This window comes from Aethina tumida, chromosome 2 (assembly GCF_024364675.1).
Source record: "Aethina tumida isolate Nest 87 chromosome 2, icAetTumi1.1, whole genome shotgun sequence".
Lineage (NCBI taxonomy): Eukaryota > Metazoa > Arthropoda > Insecta > Coleoptera > Nitidulidae > Aethina > Aethina tumida.
In genome coordinates this window covers 27,466,865-27,487,787 of record NC_065436.1, presented here as the reverse complement: position 1 = coordinate 27,487,787, position 20,923 = coordinate 27,466,865, and the positions used below count along the sequence as shown (strand labels likewise).

The window sequence follows — 20,923 nt, the reverse complement described above, 5'->3', positions numbered from 1 at the left end:
GTTTGTTCGCCCCAATTCAGTTCAGTCTCCCTCAGCGTCCAGTGCATACAATAAAATTATTAAAGTTAGACAATACGAGTTTGGCACCAGCTTCTTGTGTGGAGTGGTCAAGGAAAAACTTGGGATTGGTCAACGGCGAGTTATTTTTGAAAATCGAAGATTTATAGAGGCCAACGTGGCACGTGATAGCAGGTAACCTGGTCGCGTGATCGTCAACATTACATAAACATTAAAAACAGTCGGTCCAGTTTCGAATTCCATTAATCGATTTTCGTTATGTCGCCCGATAAAAATCGTAGTCAGTCGCCTTGGCGTATTGCGAAACGCATAAGCTAACGCCGATTAAGGAAACGGGTGCGTCGAAAAAACGCTTCCTGCTGGCCGCAGGACGGCGACAGCGACCGACTGGCTGATAAGCTGGTCCTGGGTCGGCGTATCAGGACGTTGTTCGATATGCCAAAACGACTAGTGGCTGCGAAGTTTTGTGTCTTTTTTCTGAAGGCTCATTGCTGCCAATCGACCCGACAACCTCGTTTCTCGAGACGTAGGTGTTCCTGACCGGGGATCGCACTGCGGCTGTTACATAATCCGTTTTAAATGTCTATTTATATAGATTTTTTCGGTTTGGGAAAAGAACAATTTTGTTGTTTCGGCGCAGGCAACACAAAGCCCTTTTGCATGTGTTTAATTAGGACATTGAGAACGTTTCAATACATTATGTTCCGAGAACCGTTTTGCATTGTGCGTGTCTATTATGCGAGTTTTCTAAGAGAACGTCGGTGAAATAGAATAGGTCTGGTGTTACAGTACCTCGAAGGAATTCCTGCCGTGGAAATATGCTGATGCACTGATTATTTCTAATAGTTTCACCTGAAGAAGTGTAATGAACTGTGCGGTTGTAATTGATATTGATTGGTGCAGCAGAAATGATATTTAATATGACTATTGTATTGTCTCCGCGGGTTTTATCGCCGCCCACAGTTTTAACATATTAAGTTTATAGTCTTTCTAACTATTGTTATCAGTGCATTAACCAGTAATAGCCGGATAAACTGTACATACGGCAATTCTATAAGTTAATCGCCGCCACAAACCTCAGGTTTCAATTCCTGCTCGGTCAATTTGTCAGCAGTTAAACTCCTACAATTCCGTTTTTGAAGTCAATAAAGTTGTAAATTGCAGTTATACATCAGGAAACCTTTGACCATAGGTAAGATGTATAAATTACCATTAGTCCCGTACACATTAATTATTGAAACCCACAATTGCAACATATATGAATGACATAGGTAAAGCGTTCGGCAAAATATAAATAAGTTCCACCTACCCACGTGCACCATAAATTCCAACGGACCCCGTAGATATTCCCGCGGTTCCGATAACTCGCGAAACAGAAGACCATAAATTAAATAACAATCTCGGTGGTGATTTTTGCCGTTCGGTCAGTCCGTTTTGCGTGTAACCGCGTAATTGGCATATTAATCCACGGCGAAACTTTTAAATGAATTGCTGTTCACCGCGAGGCTCCGTATTCTCCACACGACCGGTATTATTTAATTTGTTGTAATAAGAAGATTGGAATAATTCCAGATTTCAACGTCGCACGACGTTTTCCGTTTTCTTTTTTCTAGCAAGCGGTAATTGAAATGGGAGTGTGTCGATGCCCAACAGGCCGCAATCCTTGTTAACAAGATGTAAGAGAAAAATTGAAGTGTGTTGGAGTATGTTATAAACAATTTTTCTGTTAAGATTAGATATGAGAGTAATTCTTGCCTTAGAATGTAAAGGAAGTTCTCTTCAGTCTTCGTGTTTATTACAATGTCCAAAATTGATTAGCCTCTTGTCCAAAGATATTATTAAAGGTAGTCTACAGATGCCAAAGTTACGTGCTTGAAAACTTATGAGGGAAGTAATAATAAAGGTTCAATCTTTGGAACGCAATGATGTTTGAAACTGATCAGTCTCTCCTGAGGGAATTAGTATTTTTTATACTATCTAAGAGATATATGAATCGATTAAAATAAGAACAATTCTTTACATCGAATCGAATCTAAAGAAAGTTTTTTCTTTCTTTCTTTCTCGTTATACCCATTAGTTAATTAACTTTAGTACAAACTTAAGAGAGAAATGTTAATAAAGGTTAATTATTCGTATTTTTTTTTGCAATGTCCACAAATGATCAGCTTCTTATAATTAAATATTTTAATATTATCTAAGGTGTTGTGTTAAAATTATTCTTATTATTTGATTAACGTTCCTCCAAACATAAGAAATATTAATAAAGCTTAATTACTTGTGGTTTTTGTAATGCCCATAACAAATCAGCTCTTCCTGATTGAATATTTTAATATTATATAAGGTCATACACGAATGGCTAGCTATGAGAACAATTCGTGGCATCGATTCTGAAGGAAATTTTGGTAACATTGTACCCATTATTTGGTTAATGTTCCCCCAAATATAAGAAAGAAATATTAATAAAACTTAATTCTTCGTGTTTCTTGCGATGTCCATAAATAATCAGCTTCTCCTGATTGAATATTTTAATATTATCTAAAGTGATTCACGCATGGCTAGATATGAGAACAACTCTAAAGGAAGTTTAGGTAACTTTATATCCATTATTTGGTTAAAGTTTCTCCAAAGAAATAAATATTAATAAAACAATTCTTTTTACTTTTAGCAATGTCCATAACTAATCAGCTTCTCCTGATAAAATATTTTAATATTACCTAACGGGTGGCCAAATATGAAGTTTTAATAACATTCCCATTATTTGGTTAACGTTGGTCCAATCAATCAAAGGTTACTTTATGTTTGCAATAATTTCGAAAAATGATTTGCCTTTTCTGATTAAATATTTTGATATTAACTGTGGTAAAATAATCCCTCACATCGAATCTATAGCAAGTTTTGATAATATTATGGACGACACTTGATTAATGTTGGTTCAACCTTGTGAAAGTAAAAACTTGATAAAATTCCAATCTCCATTTTTTGCAATGATGTCCAAAATCTGATCATCCTCACCAGACTAAATATTGTGATAGTATCTACGGTGGTACCACGGACGTATTAAGACACCAGCACTCGAAATGATATTTAGCAATGTTATTGGTTATAATTGATATCGGCAATTAATCCAGTTCATTGGCTATAAATAAACGCAGGACGATACTGGAAATAACATTGATAGTGTGAGGCTGTCAATCATGTGATGACCCACCATATTTTTACTATAAGCTGGTGGAAAATTTCGGTCAATATTATAAATACGGATCCGCGTGTGCAACATTTTTATTTAATCGTTTGATGTTCGATGTGAGTAGTCGGCATGGCCGGTGTTGGTGTTACTGATAGAGTGTTTTACGATAGACGGAATTCTCATGTGGTTTATCATGACACCAGGTGAGGTTTGTGTACTTCTGGTATTTTTTTTGTTTATACAACAATTTTAACAACAACGCGGTAATTTGGCTTGTAAATACGACTTGAATAAGGGTCAGTCACTTTTTTATTTTTAACTTAAACTAAAAATATTTTTTAGCTTAATAAATTGTGTTTATATATTTTTATTTTTAAGTTTTTTTTTTTTCATTTCAATTTTTTTATTTATTTATTTTTATTATTATAATTATTATTTTTAAGTTTATTTTATACAATAATATTAAACATTTAAAACACGCAAAAATATAATTAAATATGTATTAATATACAATAATGGGTACGAGACATTTTATATTATTATTTACTTAAGTCATTGATAAAAAATGCATAATTTAAAAATATAATAAAACTTACATAATTCTATTTACGTACATGTTTGATAACAATATTTTGTTTTTCACTTTTTCCTATCAGTTTAATGTGAATTCTTTTTATTATATTATTAATTAATTAATTAATCAATTAATTAATTTAGACGTAATAACTGAAAAATAAATTTTATTTTGGTGCCATAACTTGAAAACCTTATTTTATATTCCGTCTTCAAATTCAGTTCAAACTTTTGTCCATATTATTAAAATAAAAAAAGGATTATTAAATTGTCATTAAATATCAAATAGATTATAAACTGTTTCAGTGTATAATCGTTTAAGTGAAGATCTTTAATTGTGCCTGATTAATATTTTTATATTTTGTTTCTTTGACCTTTCAAGTTATTTTAATTTTTTTTATTGTTTAAACAATACCACGTTTATCATGCGTTTGTTCCAGTAACGGAAGAACTGGAACAACCAATCAATTAATGAAGCATAAGAATAACCGATAATTATTGTAAATATTCAGTAAGGCGATAATTTATTTTTGTTCAAAACATGGAAACGTTTGAATGTCAAAGATTATTTATACAACGTTGATATAGTTTCACTTGAGAATAATGCACTTCCTTGCACAAAAAATATCACTTTAATTAATTCTTATTTTTATTTTTCCGCAGAGAGTTTCAAATGACTACTGAACGAGATCATTGCGGCTTAAGTTCACTGTTGCCAATGTCCTGCCGGGGAAGAGCCGAGGCATTCGCCCGAAGCCTCCATTCACGACTGTCGTCGTTGGGCACCCAGAACGGCACCAATGGGTCAGCAAATGAGAGCAGCTGGTTGCAACTTGAGGCCCACGACAACCACATCGCTCTGGCCCAGCCCAGACACTCTTCCAACTCAGAAATGTTCCTCGACTTCGGCTTGCTGGAGTCGCCCAGTCCCGAGGAAGACATCGTGGAGGCTGAACTGCACAGGCTACTCAACAAGGATAATTTGAAGCATTCGCACAGCGAAGACTGTCATTGTTTGAACGGCAAGGAGAAGATGAAGTTGAACGGGCACTTGAGTAATGGATCGAACGACAGCGATTCGAGCGATGGACCTTTTTATGATACTAATGACTTCGAACAAAGGCTGACGAACACAAATCACGTGAATGGGTATGCGGAACAGAACGGCACCTCGTCGCACGACAGTCCATCCGAAGTCACACTTACGCAACAAGATAACCAATCGATCAATTCAGATGAGTCTTTCGCCACAACGACAGAAAACACAGTTCCTGTTGAAAATTCGCTCAGTGATGAAACATCGACTTTAAGTCTGAAAGATGGAGAATCAGATGAAATCAACGGTTCCTTAACCGATATACCTCAATGCGGCGAAGACAAGGACGAGGTGGACTTCAGCAAGACCAATGGCGACACAGTATGTAACGGAACAAATTGCACAGATTCAGAAACGTATGTTAGTAGTATAAATATAGATAAAGACTTAACGGTCGAATGCCCGAAAATCGAGGAAGAAGTCAAGGAAGAAACGCCCACATGCAAAAACGAAGAAGTACTAGAAATCATACAGACTGAAGACAAAATAGAAATACGCACATCATCACCTGAAGAGGATGAGGAAAGAATTCCCAGAGTGAGGCGTTGCTCGTCTCTGAAGACGGGCAAAACTCCCCCGGGCACTCCCGGAAGAAAGAAAATCGTCAGGTTTGCAGACGTTCTGGGCTTGGATCTGGCTGACGTGCGCACCTTCCTGGACGAGATCCCCAAAATTCCAAATTCCGCGTACGAAGACTTACGAGACGCCGAGATCAACGACGCGCCAGCAGAACCGCAGTTGAACATTTCCCTGAAATGTCACGGCGTCAAAATCGATAAAGTTTTGCTGCCGCTTTTCCAACAGCCCGGTGGTCTACCCACCTTCCTGGACACCGTACGCGACAACTGTGTGTGCCTGGAGAACGCCATCATCGACGATCCCATCAACTTCTCCATCAAAGGCACCGTCCGAGTGAGGAATTTGGATTTCCACAAGTCCGTACATATCAGATACACGTTCGATTCGTGGAAGACCTACCACGACGTACAGGGCGAATACGTGCAGAACTCCTGCGACGGTTTCTCGGACAGATTCACCTTCGTGTTGTACGCAAGGAATTTGAGCGTCGGCCAGAGGTTGGAGTTTGCGGTCAGGTTCCAGTGCAAGGGCTGTCAATATTGGGACAGCAACAAGGGCGTGAATTATTGCTTCCAGTGTTTGCCGGCGACACACAACACCCCTTACCAGCCGATAGGAGCGGATGTTGATCATTGGGGTGCAAGCTTTTACTAGTAAGTATTGTTTGCTTAGCGTAGTTGATGGTGCTGGGTGTGAAACCAAGAAATCGAATAATTTTCACGTTTTACAGTAAATCAGATTATTGAGTAAGTGTAACAGGGCCTGACCAAAACATGCTGAGTAACTTTTGTAGTTTTGATCGATGGCTTAACTTTACAATTAGGCTTTAACTTTACAATTAGACTTTAACTTTAGTACATCTGTTGAAGGAAGTACAAGTTAGAGATATGCTTGCATCAGTTGCTTATATATAGTAGTTGTTACATTTTGATAACGTTTAATATTCTTTTATTTATAACTTTTGCAACTGATGAATCATGTAAATATCTATAAATTCTTGGATTCAGAACAGTTTTAATAGTTAGTAATAAACGTGATGTTAAAATTGAAAGTCTTGAATGCACATTTTGTTTCTTATGGTTTTATTTTGTTTCTTGGTTTATTAATAGCTTGATTTTGGTTGGTTTAGGTGGTTTTCATTTGGGTGTAATATATGTTTCGGGCAGACATGCATACCTGATCATTTCAATTAATTTTTGTTAATATTTATTTTCACTTAGCATGCTTCATGGTGATTTTGTGAAGAAAAAACGTCAATGTTCTTGAGTTTTTCTGAAGGGACTTTAGACTGTTGTATATTCGATATCCGATGTAAAAATGCCCCATTAGACAATTAGACATTGAATTGAACGCAATTTCTCATATTACTAAAATATGTACATAAATTTGTAGAAACTGCGTTTAGCTCGTAGATGTAGTGCTTTGTAGAATGTTGAAAACTCTAAAACGAGACGATTTGTAGTTGCTCCACAATCGGAGATCGAGTATAGTCCTGTTGGTTATTTTTTTTATTTATTAACACTAAAAAGGGTGTTTGCTGTAAAAATATTACCACATTAATTCAAGGTATCACTAACTTGTATGGCCATATATTTTCATGTAACAAGTATCATGTTGTTTATTAAATAATCATGAAATTCATCAACACATATCGGGGAAATTAAGTCAAGTGCGACATAAGGTGATATTGAATCTGGAATGTACTTTTATGGTAGCAGCATTTCAACAATTTTTCACTAGATTAACGTTCCATTTATATTTAGTATGCCCTTAAACTATGACTGGCAAGATCACTAGTTTTATATGGTGCCAAAAAAAAAAATAAACAATTAAATTCTGCCAAGTCAATTAATTAAAATGCAGTTTGAATTCGAAACGTATATTTCTGTGATTTTCAAAGCTATTCGTCCGGAGAAGAAACGCACTCATTTGCATTGAGTGAAATATACTTTCTCGTAAAATTTTATTGCTGCCATGTACAGAACGATAAGTCTTGTCGGCCGATGCAACATTTCGCATGAAACTATCCGCATGTTTTGTATAAAGGGATATGCGAACTTGTCATATTTCATTCGAATTTATGTCCAATTAAATTCAGACCATCAACAACATTAACATGCTTTTTGTTTAAATTGGGTAACGCGATACACAGCATAAATTTTAGTCAAGTGACTCTTTCTAAATTCGTATTTGTACGTCAGTCCAATATTTATTGAACCATTAAGAAAAACATGGTTCCTCATCTTTGATAAAGCTTATTTAAATTTAAAAATACAGTATGTGCGCCAGCCAAAATACGACGTAAGAAAAAATCATATAAATAGAACTTGCATAGATTTAATGTCTGTTACATTTGGAAACAAAACGTAAAAGTTTTAAAAGAATGTCTAAACAAATCTAATGTAAATTGTTGCGTCACATTTCCTTTCAATGTCACCTCTGGTGACGCAGCTCAAATTTTGTTTGCAATTATCAAATTTTGACTGATTAATTCATTAATTAGTACCCAATTTAAACGGCATGTTGGGCTCATTCATTTGTACAAAATATAACTAATAATGGGTCGTCGGAACAAAATTTTTATCGCCTAAATAATCAGCGTGATCAATTTTTTTTAAATTTACATATAAACATTCATGATTCTAAAACATGTGGTATTATTTCAGCTAGTTGAGGTTACAGCACACAAACTTTTTGGGTTAGACTGAGACTTTTCAAGTAAAATGCATGATAAGTTAGAACGATGAGAGAGCAAAACAAAAAAACGATGTGATTTTCCAGGAATCGTCAGGCACACAATTGACGTTAAGCAAAACAAAACAAAAAAAATTGGGTTGTGCATAGCTGGCCAACCAAACCAAAAAAACAAAAAAAAAGTGTAATCACGTAGACAGCTGCTTCTAATATAGCTGTGTGTCTAGCCCACAAAACTCAACAGAGTCTAGCTGCGACAGTGGAACAAATGATCATCATCAACTGGATCCGACTGCCGTTCAGGATTACATCTCCCAAAAACTGTCGGCCATGCCAAACACAGCGCAACACCCGAAACTCGATAACACGTTTACGTTTGTATCTGTCCTGGTGGTTTTGATTACTTTTTTGTATTTTCAAAGAACTATATATTTTACGTGGTAGTATTGTTCGAAGGTTAAATAGGTATATGTTTTATATATAGAGGAGTTAATCGTTGTTGAGGATTGTAAAAATTTTATCGAATCAAACGTGCCCTACTACAAAACTGTCATTTTCTGATAACCGACGCTCTACCTTCTTATATAAACCTGGTATTGTTATAAATTTAATGCAAAAACTGCGCAGAACGGGTTTAATGTGCCATCTTGAACTAACACCAGTAGAGTTTAAATGTGATGATTTTGTGTTTATGTTTGATTATGTGAAACAATGGATAAATTAGCAAACATAAAATGTACTCTAGTCATGAGATCTGAACGCGATAAAAACGATTGATTTTATCGTGGAATGATTGTCGATTATGACGCATTCCGGGTGGTGCAAAATGTCGGAGTTTCGTTGCGAAAAATGTGGAATCAAAGATCTGGTTGTTGTTTCCTTTTTTTTAATTTTGGCTGTGGTCAGTATAGTTAGATTTTATTTTTGATAATTTATCCTTAGTTAGCATTCTCGTCCTGGCAATAATCATAAAAATGGACGGGGATGCGATGGTGATAAGAAATATTTTTATGTGAAATTCTCTTGTGTAAGTTGTAAAAATGTTGGCTACCATTATTTTTAGAACGTGCACATTACTCAGTATTAATGGAATAAAAAAATATACGAACAGTGAAAGGATCATATAGATATTCTTCCACTTTCAACACTTATATTACTGTTGGCCTTAATGTGTAACAGAAGCTGTTATAAATCAGGAACTAAGAAGTGCCGCCAATTAGAATTTAGACGTGAGACTATCTCGCTGATATAGATTGATATATTTTTATATTAAAAATAGATCATATTCGGTAACCATATTTTTATAACTTGTATCGAATTTGTTTTTAATGTTTTTGTGCATGGTATCTGTGTATATAGTTTTTACTTCCCATATACGTTTTTTATTATTTGCATTTAATTTTAATTGCTTACAAAAGAGTAATTTTAAATTTTGTAGACTAATTATAGGTAGATTTGTTAATTATGCAGATATATTTTAATTGTTGAAATGTCATATGTTGTATTTATTAATTGGAGTTGGTTATAATGCGCTTTATAAATCATAGTTCTTTCATATTAGATAATGGATGCAGGCCTAGACTGTATTTTCATGTGTCCATTAACTGATTTCCGTTCGTTATAGTCGACTGCCATGAAATTCTATTTTATGATATTGAAATTCTATTTATTGCATTATTGTTATTAGAAATTAGGTTATATTTATATGTTTCAAAGATTATACTTGACACATTAAACCTTGTTACTTGTTGAGTTTAGGTACCCAAAAAACGTATATAAGGAAATTCTTAGTAAAATTATATTAACAACTAATTAAAATATTTATTGGTAATAAAATACATGTTAAATTTATAAAAATAAGAGGATGCGAGTCCAAATTTTTGAATAGACTGATATTAGTGGACGGATTTTGACGGTCTTGTATATTTAAGTACCTGAATGGGGAAGATTGTAGATATTGTAAAGAAAGTTTGTATCTATTGCAAATGTATAAATAAACCTTTTTATTATTTATTGTTTTATTTAATTGTGTAATTAAAAAGAAACATTGTTTTTTTAATTTATTTTTATTAAATGTCAAAAGTAGCGTATAAACAATATTAGTATAATAATCTATATTTAAATCACAATTTTCTTATACGTATGTAAACTTACACATATTTTAGAAGCTCAACAATCACAAGTATAATATTTCGCATGTGCCTCATCATAATCAGACAATATAGTAATATGAATCCCAAATACAGTCTAATAACTAAACATTAATGAAACAATGCAGAAATTATTTAGTTGGTTTAGTTTTAAATAAGTTCCGTCAAATTTAACAAAAAAAAAAATAAATAAATAGGTTTAAAAAGAAATTTCCCTTATGGCTTGTCGGGTAGTTTCAATGCTAAATACTGTTTGTGAAGTCTCTGTTTGCAGAATTCATAGAATTCGATTTCTTTTGTGAAATTCCTCCTGACCATTTCTTTGATCTCTTCACTCACCGGTGGTTTGAAGGAGTTCTTGTTTATTGGATTGAACCTACTAATTTCATCTAAAAATTTGTAAAGAATAGTTTATTAGTTTTTAAAACAATGATATAGGCGGATTAAATTGGAGATGGAAGTTACTTACTCCAATAAATATCTGAGGCGCCTTGGAAAAACCTCGGCACATACTTCTCCAAAACCGTCATGGTAGTATTCAATTCTTCCAACACCCCCACCACCGCGTAATGCTGTTCAACAGCCCTCTTTGCCCTCTCCAGGGCGCCGTCAGTGTTAAATGGTAAACAGTCGGCGTGATGACCACAAAAAAACATGGACTGACGTCTGTGATCACCAATTCCTTCACGGATCTCGCCTGTTAAATATTTGCACTCTCTGTCACCCGACACCACACAATGTTCAAAATCCTAAAATGTAAAAACTGTTGTATTTGTTTATTGAGAATTTGATGGTTCATTACTTTTTTGAGCCACTTAGGATCTGGTAAAGGTATATCTGGGAAGGCGATTTTTCTTTCAACGTAGTACCACGGAGCTCTAATGTAGTAGTACCACGATATAACTCTTTCCACCGGATCCCTAACCAAGTTAATGTATATTGGTTCTGGATATCCATATCTACAATGAGACACATAAATAAACATATAAAATATTTTGAGTATAAGTGAGACACATACGCTGAAAGGTTTGTAAAGCACACATGTTTGATGTAAACACCAGGTGGTTCATAACTAGACACTAATCCAGATAGTTCTTCCTGGTCCTCGGGCGCCAATCGAATGGTTTCCACCCTTTGCACCCTGTCCTGATGGAACCCGAAGTCATTCCTTATGCTCAGCCTCCTGATCAGCTCCATCAAAGTTTGCGAGCCTACTTTGGGCACTCGATTGAAGAATACGATTTCTTGCTGCGCCTTCCTCGTGTTGTTCAACTGATACGGTTCCAGCGTCGTCATCTGTAACATTTTTACAATGTAATAAATCAAACCGATCGTTAATGCATAATGGAGTTAATGTGCCGTTGACGGTTTCGTTTTTAAATCGTGCACCGACCGCTAAATCTGTCGCTCTGATTCCGCGCATCGTATTCAACGTGCTAAAATAATTATCGGACGTCTTCACCGGAAAAAACCAATCAGGTCCCGTGACTAATTCCAACTGCTGTTTTCGCGGGCTCAGAAGACAGAATGCATAATATGGTTGGAGTGTAATGTCAGTCATTTTTTGGTGTTGCTTTTTGGTTGAGTGGTTTCGAAGTGCGGTAATTCTTGATTCTGAGCGATTTAAATATGGTTCAATATATGATAATCATTGCTGATGTTACGCGTTATGAATAAATACAATATAGTTGCAAGATTTCTTTTATTGAATTCAGTTGTTGGTCTTTCAATGAAGAAAAAAGAAGTACGGCATTTACTTGGATAATAGTTAGACAGGGCAACAACCATTTAAGTACCAACGATTTTACTTCCTTGGGGGAAAAAGAGCAATAAATACTTATTTCTTTACGCTAACATGTATGTTAATATTAGTATCTGGATAATTGTTTAATTTGGATGTAAGCAATTTAACTGAAAGGTTCAGATCTCTTATAAGATCGTTCAATTTTAGCAGATTAAAACGTTGTAGAATTGTTAAATATTCTAGTCACTGTCATTTTCTTCATCAAATATTGATGTTCCATATCTTCTGGTAGGATGGGAAGTGTGTCTAAGGATAGAACGGGCAATTCTTTGGTATCTGACACAGGTCTTAATGTGTAACAATCTGACGCATAACTGATGGGATGAGTGTGAGGAACCTATCCACTAAACCTTATAAGGCACTACCGGTTAATCCACTGCGAAAACAGATTCCGGTAAAACATCATCAGTAGAAGGATTGATATTGACCTTTGGATACGTCTTAAAAGATTATCAACTTAACAGGTGATGGAAGAATGTCATACAATCTTATGGTCAATTATAATACTAGATATTTGGTTTGAGAAACAAACTATCGTAATAACTTATACTTAAGCTAAATTATCATCTTTTTCCAAGAGTCTTGCATGCATAACCACTATAAGCTATAAGTTAATTCTGACTTCTTGGTATGGCCCGAATTATTCTCAATTTAACAGGAAGGGTAATAGAACAGTTTCTTCATACAATAAAAGCAACAAATATTTATTTCTTTTGCGATAAAATGTAATATTGGCACCTGGATTTGTTTAGTTGGGTGCAAGCAATGTGGCAGACTCTTTTGAAAGTTTCATGTTTTTTATGAGATCATTCAATAATGATTGATTAAAACGTTGGAGAATTATTAAATCTAATCTATGTAACTGAAATTATGGGGATGGTTTCGTGGTTTCCTCCAAAACAAGGTACGCCAAATTGTCTATTTCCCATGGACCACTGTTTTGTCTTCCAAATGGATTAAACTAAATTATGTTAGGTCATTTTCACACAAGTTAGAAATAAACCTTTTTCTTTATGTGAAAGTAAATTCCCACATACATAACAAAAAATGTTTGGATTATTTATAAAGCTATAGTTCATAATTTTAGTGTTATAATATGGACCTAAGAACAAGTTCTGCCTGTCTTTTACCAGAAATAAATTCAATTGGCCCATATTTCACAAACTTACAGATGCTAGATAAATACTGTTATATAATTTTTGAATTAGCACATTCAAAATATTCTAAATCATTTTTTTTTTCATCTCGATTAAGACATTTATTTCATTTCGATCGCCATTTTTACCAATTCCAATGATTAAAAAAAATATAGTGACTAGTTAAAAAAGCACCCCTAAAACATTTTTTCACACAAAAAGGAATAACATGATTTTCCGTGTTAAGAATTGATTGTTATTGCATATGTCACTAATTTAATTTATTGTTGACATAATAAAATGGTGAATGCGTATTTAATCGTCCGGCGCATTCGCCAAAAATTGAACATAAATTAAAGGCTAATGAACTTGAAATATATTAAATACAGTAATAATCATTAAGCTAATGTTTGCATCAATATTCCATATCACAATTAACGGTTGCAATACATAGATACGCAAACAGTATAATTTTTACAGGTTGTAACGGCTTATTCAAATCAATACATATTATGCATAGATAAATGAATAATTCAATTAAAAATCCATATTGTTGACACGAATGTGAGCATCATGAAGTTATTTATTGCTATTTAATACGCTTAACCGTTATGTGCGGAAGTGTAAGTAATAGTCGACATCTGGATGTTACTAAAAAAAACTAATCGCTTTAAAATTCTGTTCCGGCTTACCTCTCCGGTGCTTTGTAGAAGTTTCATCATCGCCTTGACTCCGGCGGGTGCACTGTTTCCTACAAAAATAGTAAAATTACAGTAAACAACACATTTATATAAAAAAACGTAACAATAAAGTCACTATTATGTAATAAACAATTGCGGTAACATTGTTTTAGGTCTGCTGAATGGATTTCACTAATTTGAATAAACTCAGACTATCGTCGAAGATAATCTAATTTAATTAATCCGACAGCTGATTTGTTTATAAATCGTTACCAGAAATGAGAAACTTTTAATTCACCAATGCATCCAATTAATTTTCGTACCCACCTGTCCGTCAGTTTGCGGCTTATCTCGGCACTTTCAGAAACGCTCCGATTTCACGCAAATTCGAGATGAACGGAAGTAACATAATTACAAATAATACCGTCCAGGAAATCGTCCCGACGAATTACCTCTCTCTTTTTCCCGCCCATTTTCGCAATATTATCGAGATCATTGACTATTTAATTATGAACATCCATGCCGCATCTAATGATAAACGGGAAGAGATGCTTACCTGAAATAATTTGATTCGATGATATGATGTAGTCGGGCTGTAGTTTGACTTCCATTTCTTTCAGTTTCGTGTTGAGATCACGCGTGTGCAGGAAAAGAAACAACGTAGTCGATATTGCCATTAAAGCTATCAGTTCGCTCGTCCTGTAACAAAGCACGTCCATTAACCGAGTTGAACTTGAACTTTGCCGGGAAAAATAATTTCTAAACACACGTCCGACAGTTGGAAAGTAATACAATAATTATATATAGACATAAAACAGATTTATTGATTGCAGTTTGTACCGGTGAATGTGAGTTGCAGAATTTATAAAAAAACATTTTAGAGAAAGGCTACTTTAATAATGTACACTTTGGGTGAAAGTGATTCTGTAATCTAATTTCTGATAGATCTTCTTTGCGATGAGTTTATTGATGTATTGATTGGTCATTGGAATTTTGGCGAACGATACTCGTAGTTCGTCTTCTAATGTTCTTTGTCAAGGTGTGAAAATGTCATATGTGGTAGGATATATCTTAGGAAGTTACACATTATGTTATATTACTCCTCGGTATGGCTTGATTCTCAAATTAAAAGGTGGTCCAGCTATGTCTAAACATAAGTGGATGAAATACTTTACAATTTGCCTTAGTCTTCCTCTCTACCATATAGGTTTGGAGTCAAAGGTAATCAGAAGATATTTTGCTCGACAAAAAACATTTTAGAAAAATACTATTAATAATGTAGACATTGGATGGAAGTACATATTATCAACCCTTTCCAATTTGGCAAGTGATGTCTTGCATGCATATACTTGATCAGAGAAGCCAAAAGTTAAATCTGTCTTCTCGGTATGGCCTGAATGATTTTCATTGAGGTGATGCTGTTTCTACCTTTTCTACCTTCTAACTTTGTACAATATTCGGATAACGTTCTTCATCTTAGCTCTTACGTATTTGTGTTGACAAAAACAATTTAGAGAAAGGCTACTATAGTAACATACCCATTAGGTGAAAGTAATTCGTAATCTAATTTAAATGCCTATTATTTCTTCGGTATCTCATTTTTGATGAGATAATTGATGAGTATTAGTCCATTGAAATTTTGGCGAACGGTTCTCATTAGTCTTCTTCTGGGAAACATGCAATATTTTTAGTAGCGAGATATAACTTTCGCTGGTGGAAAATATTTGCACATGAATATAGATAATTGTGGACAACTGTGACAGTTCTGCGACAGAGAAATTTGTCGTTAAATTGAACGTTTAAGTGTAAATAATTGCATATTTCTGAATACCCACGGTCCAATTTTGGTTGGCGATTAATTAATTGGCTATTAGTAGATAAAATTTTAATTGATTCAGGTTTCTTCATTTTAAACAGCTATTAATAACTGTTCTAAATTCATGTAAAATATGAATTAAAAAGCTGAAAATAAATGTGTGAAACTAATAAAACCACATTCATTGCCATAATTCATTACAAATTAAATGATTAACAACTAATTAGCGAAGCAGAATTTCACAACTGGAACATAACTTGATTTTGTAATGTAAGTAAAAAATTATAAATATGTATAATTTTGTTGAGAATGTCTCAAAAAAGTAAAAGAACTGTATTAATGGCATGTAATTAGAATAGTTTTATAAAAAAAAAGAACTACGATTTCATATTTATAGTAAAAGAAACTGATATGGGTTAGAAACAAAATACAGTAAAACAATAAAAAACAGCATATACATAATTGCAAATAAAGGCTTGAAGGTATCAATAATGCAATAATAAGTATGCAATAATTGTTACTTGAAACAACAAGTTTTATGTTCAACAGTTGTTAACAGCTGTTCTAATTTCATTTTAATTAGTATGAGTATGAGTAAGCGTTAGAAAAAAAGAATCAAAATATTACAAAATACAAACAAATTATTAATCGCTCATAATTAATAGGTATTAAAGAGGCATTAATATCTTGCAACAACATGAAAATTTGAAGTAAAGCGGGAAATAAATCAATTATCATTGTTATCAAAAGAAATATAAATATTATATTTGAAATGTGAAGCTTACTTTGTAAATGATGAAATTAAGAGGTAAACTTTCTTCAGGTAGTTTTTGTGTAATATGAGCTACATACCTAAAAAAATATCTTCTCAAAATTTGGTTATATGACCTTTTTTGTTTTAACTGGAAATTTAATTTGCTCTTAAAGTGGAAAATATTATATAAAGCTTTTTAAAAATTGTTACTAATTTTGTTTAGAATGTCAAAAAATGTATGAGAATTGTTCATTTTTATTATTCCTTAAGTATAGAAAATTTAAGCTGTCATGAATTTCAAATTGTAAATGAAGACTTAGAACAATCAAATCGTTACTAGGAACAAAAAGTTTTATTTTAAACTTTGTTAATTGCTATCTCACATTATTTTAAATCATTGCTATAATAAAATTCAAAGTAATTAATCGTTCATAATTAACATTAAAGAAGCTACAAGAAATATTTTACAACATTAAAAAGTAGGAAATATTAATATTAATATATAATATATTAATATCGCATGAAATTTAAATATTATGCATAAAATTAATAAACATACTGTAAATCTATTAAAGTCATATTTTAGACACCAATATTTTTTTTATATTAAAACTTAATTTGTAAATTTCATAAGTTAGGTGTTATATAAGCTGAGTATTTTAAGAAATATATTTCTCTCATTTTAATTTAGTATAATCAAAATTAAAATTATACAAAGATAAAAATTTAATTTTCTTTAGCCAAGATAAAACGATATTTTTTATAAATTTCGAGATATTCAATATGAAATAAAGATTTGTATTAAATTATTTACTAACCAAATTCTGTATTCTTACATATTCTTAAAAAATTATAACATATTACAAATAAATTACCGATGGCTAAGATACGTTAATATGTTAGCTTTAACGTAGTTAATATAAAAAGTGAATGTAGTAATTAACAATATAATAAATAAATATATACAATTGAATTTTGTTGAATTGAAAGTCAGTTTTTCTTTATTTGGCCTGGAAGTGTTTATTTTCAATTACTTTGTTTTGCATATTTTAATTAAAGAACTGAAATTGAAGTTTATAATTAATTTTTGTACTTTAAGAATAGAAAAAGGAAACTAAATTATACATTTAGATAGTTTTTGTCACATTGTTTCAAAATCGCACAATGATATTATCGAGAATAAATCAATTACCTCTTCCTTCTCGAATGTGAAGCATCATTTACAGTAATTAAAATGAAAGGTAAGATTTCACCAGCGCGTTAATCAAAACCGAAAATCTCGTGTTCCATCACAAACTCGAGTAAGCTAATTCGAGACGTTCAGTATTCGCATTTAATGATACACTTTATCTCGGTCTTGTGCTTACTGTGTCCCGCATCCAGAGTCTGACGTTTGGTAAAGTACCGGACATGAATTACTTTCACCTTTCTCGAACGCATAACATGTCTGGTCACTCGTATAATTATTACTGTTTTGCGATTAACACGTTTCTTCCATCTTCGACGCCCCTTACAATTTTTGGAATAATTTTCAGGTCGACTGTTTTACGTGAAAAGATAGTGAAGCTTTTTAGCCAAACACAAAACTCAATTACCGTTTCCACCGTTAGTACAGAAAATCGACAATAAACAGATCATAAAGTATTCCATTGTTGAATCGGTGCCTGTTAATTGAAAGCGACAACGATACCTTTTGTCTGGAATATACAGCAAATGCAAATCACGAAGTAAAAGTTCCAACAATTAACACCTTCGACAAACGCAACAAAACGGAAATGGGCTTTCTTTTTGCGATCGATTTTTCAAATGAAAACTTCATAGCGGCAATTCATGCGGGGATTACAACGGAGAAATTGGAATTTATGCACTGTCGATGTGATGGCAATTAACGATATGTTATGGCGTTTATTATTAATTCATATATTTAATTATTTGAATAAAATGTATACTCGAAGTGAAAACTGGTAACAGCAGATACTTATTATAAATTGTTATTATGTTTTCTTCTTATTCTTCTGTAATTTATAGAAAATCATATTAGTTACGGTTGTATAACAAAGCTATAGATAAAAAAATCCATAATGTACTATAATATTTAAAATATTTTTTGTTTTGTTTTATTTGAGTAAAAAGTTTATTAGACTATTGTGAAATGAGTAAATTATAATATATTTATTAACTAATAAATAATACTAAAAATATTGGTATCTATACATTTCCTGCATAATAAAAAGTTGTTAACTATAAAATATGATATTCAGAAAACACTAAAAACTAAAGAACTATAGTAAAAAAGAGCTGTTTATTACCAAGTTTTATGAGAAAAAATCTATGAAAATTTGTTGAAATTTTCATTTTAGTATCACATTAATGGTCGGAAAACAATATACATTGTTGAGTTTATATATTTCTCGGTATAAACTAACATTAAACTAAACTAAAATTTTAATTATTGTTATAAAATGCCCTAGTTTTATCTTCAAGGGTAAATTTAAGAATTTAATAATTATATTATAATACGATATTGTGTAACTGAACATATGTATAAATGAGAAAACAAAATTAAATATTTGTGCTTTTTTATTTATAATCATTTGTCTAATAAAAGTTTTATTTGCATAAAAAAATTGCTAGTTTATTTTGAAATAAGAATATTATAGGAAATCAATAAATAATACTAGAAATATTTGTGTTTATACTTTTCCTGCATAGTAAAAAGTAATGTTTAACTATAAAATACGATATAAAAAAATATTTTATAACCAAGTTTTACAATTCAAAGTTGAGTTGAAATTTTCATTTAAATTTAAGTATAATGTATGCCATTATTCTTAAATTTTTGAATTTATATTTTTCTGGATATAAAAGTTAAATCTGAAAATTTAATTGTTGTTACAAAATGACCTAGTTTTTATTTTCAACGAGTGTTTAAATATTTTAAATTTAAAAATGATTTTTTTGTTTCATAATACGAAATTTATATTCATTGTAATTTAGTTTTGAAATAAGCTCTTACATTTAAAGGATATTTAAATATTTTAATTGTTTATGATCAAGTGTTTAATTGAAAATTATTCTCTTTTTCAACAGAAAAACCAAAATTAAATATTTTGCTTCTTTTATAAGCTATGGACTTTTTATTTTCCTTGAAATAAGCTGTTAGATTTAAAATATATTCAAACATTTTAATTATTTAATGAGTTGATCAAGTGTGTAACTAAATATTTAGTTTTTTTTTTGTTTTTTTTTTTGTATTTTACAATAAAAAAGAAAACAAAATTATTGTTTTTTTATAAACCATTTATTCCTTGTAAAACTTTTTATTTTCACTTGAAATAAGTGTCATATGTGAAATATTTTAATTATTGATTTAGATGACTGAGAACGAAAAATCAAAATTAAAAATTTTACATTTTATGAGTTATGTACTTCTGCAAACCTTCTTTTTTTCTTGATATAAGTTGTTAGATTTAAATAAATATTTAAATGTTATAACTATTTAATCAATTCCCATATTAATTATTTAATCTGGTGATCTAGCGTTTAACAGAATATTTAATTTTTTCAATTTTTTATAGACTGTGAATTTCTTGTATACCTTTTCCTTTTCTCATGAAGTAAGGTGTTATTTATTTAAAAGATATATAAATATTTTAATTATTTATTCAGGAAATCACGTGTGCAACTAAAAATTCAATGAATAAAAAAATATTAAATCTTGAACTTCTTATATACCTTTGCTGTTATATTTAAACGATTTTTAAATATTTTAATTATTTATTAATAATAAATAAGTGATCAAGTGTGTAACTGATAATTTTATTTATAAAAAAAATTACAATATATTTAAATGAGAAAACAAAATTAAATATTTTGTCTTTTTTATAAGACATCTAGTTTATATAGATTTTTTTCCTGAAACAAGTTATTACATTTAAAGGATATTTAAATATATTAATTATTTAATCAGGTGATCAAGTGCGTAATTAAAAATATTTTTTTTTTCTTCAAATATTTGAGCAATATGTTTAAACGACAAAACAAAATAAATATTATGACTATGGAGTTCCTGAGACCTTCTTCTTTTTCTGCTGCTAGATTTAAAAGATATATAAACAAATTAATTATTTAGTAAGGTGATTATGTGTGTAACTAAATATTTATTTTTTTCAATCTTTTTGTGTTATATAGATAAATAAGAAAATTAAATGTTTTGAATTTTCTTTCCGACAAAAACAAACTATGATTACAAATCAGTAAAAGTTTTTCTGTTTCCAACATAAAATAAGGAAATTATTTTTGAATTTTATTGAATAAGATTCAAAATTTATTAAACAATTAATAAATATTTATGAATTTGACAGAAGGCAATTCAATTTAATCACTTTATTATCGTTGGATAACTACAACTACGTACTTTATGATGTGAAACAAAC

General features: G+C 31.6%; 2 protein-coding genes across 11 annotated transcripts in view; one reads left to right on the top strand and one right to left on the bottom strand.

The window, feature by feature from the left end:
* LOC109595352 (glycogen-binding subunit 76A-like) overlaps positions 1–10,160 on the top strand; it is a 51,651-nt gene extending 41,491 nt beyond the window's left edge. For 6 of the 10 annotated variants that reach the window (XM_049963588.1, XM_049963589.1, XM_049963587.1 and 3 more), the window contains 2 exons: positions 4,442–6,106; positions 8,120–10,160. In XM_049963588.1, coding sequence (XP_049819545.1) covers positions 4,452–6,106; positions 8,120–8,123 — 1,659 coding nt within the window. In that variant the 5' untranslated portion in view covers positions 4,442–4,451 and the 3' untranslated portion in view covers positions 8,124–10,160. Of the gene's footprint in view, positions 1–171; positions 193–3,281; positions 3,414–4,441; positions 6,107–8,119 lie in introns of those variants that run through there. The other 4 variants (XM_049963592.1, XM_049963584.1, XM_020010692.2 and 1 more) reach the window with 4 other exon arrangements.
* A 275-nt stretch (positions 10,161–10,435) lies between these two features.
* Positions 10,436–20,923, bottom strand: part of LOC109595342 (heparan sulfate 2-O-sulfotransferase pipe) — a 35,064-nt gene continuing 24,576 nt past the window's right edge. Inside the window, exons 2-7 of the mRNA XM_020010681.2 lie at positions 14,474–14,616; positions 13,930–13,988; positions 11,316–11,593; positions 11,100–11,256; positions 10,767–11,046; positions 10,436–10,686 (exon numbers count right to left, since the gene is read on the bottom strand). Coding sequence (XP_019866240.1) covers positions 10,514–10,686; positions 10,767–11,046; positions 11,100–11,256; positions 11,316–11,593; positions 13,930–13,988; positions 14,474–14,616 — 1,090 coding nt within the window. The 3' untranslated portion in view covers positions 10,436–10,513. The remainder of the gene's footprint in view (positions 10,687–10,766; positions 11,047–11,099; positions 11,257–11,315; positions 11,594–13,929; positions 13,989–14,473; positions 14,617–20,923) is intronic.